Here is a 1651-nt window from a genome sequence, read left to right on the forward strand (position 1 = left end):
CCAGACTAAACAATGGCTCTCATCAATGGAAGGTTGTTTCTTGTATTGGTAATTTCAGCTCTTATGGCCAATGCTACAACAGTAATCGGTGTTAGGGACTTGGAAACAACAGTTCGTTATTCAGTTGGTCTTAACTTAGCAGCTCGTATCAATGGAGAAGATGAGGGCGTTGGAATGGCTGAATGCTTGAACGCACTATATGAGTTACGATCGTGCACTAATGAAATTATACTTTTCTTCATGGATGGAGAGATGTATTTAGGAATTGAGTGTTGTAGAGCCATCTGTATCATAACTCGTGAATGTAGGCCTTCCATGCTTAATTCCATAGGCTTTACTGCTGAAGAGGGAGACATTTTACATGGTTATTGTGATGCTTCTCACTCGACTACACCTCGTTCTTCACCCGTTACTATGCTTCCACCGGTACAGACCCCTGCTCAGACACTTTTTATGGGACCAAGTATTCCCCTGTAGGCTTTACTGCTGAAGAGGGTGACATTTTACGTGGTTATTGTGATGCTTCACACTCGACTACACCTATTTCTTCACCCGATAATATGCTTCCACCTCAATTACTTTTCGTGGGACAAAGTACTCCCCCAGCAGTGGTCGGATAGATATAATTAAGGAATGATACCCCGGAAGGGCTAATACTAGGTTTTATCTACTTGTTTTGAGTCCTTTTGTAGTGTTCTTATATTTTAATCTTATCGTATTGTAGATTAAAATAATGATCATCAAGACTGAGCGAAAACGATCACGTACTGCTTATCCAAATGACGGATTACATGACGTCAGCTTAATCACGAGTAAAGTGTGAAGAACCGTGCAATGTTATAGAGTCTGTGTGATAAGAGTCAATGTAATCGTAAAAGCAAAATTATTTTATTTTATTTTTTTATAAATATAAGATGGTTTTTCTCCAAATATCCAACACTTGGTCATCAAAAAGTTTAACAAGAAATATGCTGCAAAAACCAATGTAAACGATAAAAAAAAATGTTGAAAAATGGTAGAAGTGAATCTATTTTAGAGAAATTTTAGATGACTTACTATTTCGAAAATTAGATGTTACGGAAACCTCAACGCTATAAAACTTTGGTTCATCAAACAAAAGATACAAATAAATACTACCACCTTCCAACTAAAGATGACTTTTCCATTTAAATTCTTTTTCCCCTCTAAAGTTGACCTTTATAATTTAACACGGTCATATTTCTTAAACTATGCATTTTAGTGATTATTGTTATTAAAACTTAATATAAAAATATGTATAATTTGATTATTCTTACTAGGTCATAATCTTATAAGAGTACAAAGGGACATTGGAGAGTTCATTCAACAAAAATCTAAATAAGATCGACAAGATTATCTTATTATTCACCCCGTACGTGTTCCGTGATGCAATTCATTTCTTTATCCATAAGAAATCATGCATACTATATTAAACCTATTCACATTTAAAATGGCATCATAATAAACATCACATGTTCGCAGAGAAATCTTTAGTTATGTATGAAAAGAAGAGGTTCCTATAGTTTATCACCGACATTTCATTCGTGAAACTGTACGGACAAACGTCTTGTAAAATTTATACTTTCGGATATAAAATTTGTTTTCTAAAAAAGAAAATTACTCAAACAAAAAA

The 1651-nt window shown here is 34.2% G+C and overlaps 1 protein-coding gene across 1 annotated transcript; it reads left to right on the top strand.

Moving 5' to 3' along the window:
- The first annotated feature begins 12 nt into the window (after positions 1-12).
- LOC113344087 (egg cell-secreted protein 1.2-like) lies at positions 13-477 on the top strand. The gene has a single exon (XM_026588133.1). The coding sequence runs from the start codon at positions 13-15 to the stop codon at positions 475-477; it is 465 nt and encodes a 154-aa protein (XP_026443918.1).
- The last annotated feature ends 1174 nt before the right edge of the window (positions 478-1651 follow it).

This window comes from Papaver somniferum, unplaced genomic scaffold, assembly GCF_003573695.1.
Source record: "Papaver somniferum cultivar HN1 unplaced genomic scaffold, ASM357369v1 unplaced-scaffold_723, whole genome shotgun sequence".
Classification (NCBI taxonomy): Eukaryota; Viridiplantae; Streptophyta; class Magnoliopsida; order Ranunculales; family Papaveraceae; genus Papaver; species Papaver somniferum.

Bases quoted from the DNA above. Each gene is read 5' to 3' on its own strand.
- LOC113344087 (XM_026588133.1), top strand. From the start codon at position 13: ATGGCTCTCATCAATGGAAGGTTGTTTCTTGTATTGGTAATTTCAGCT.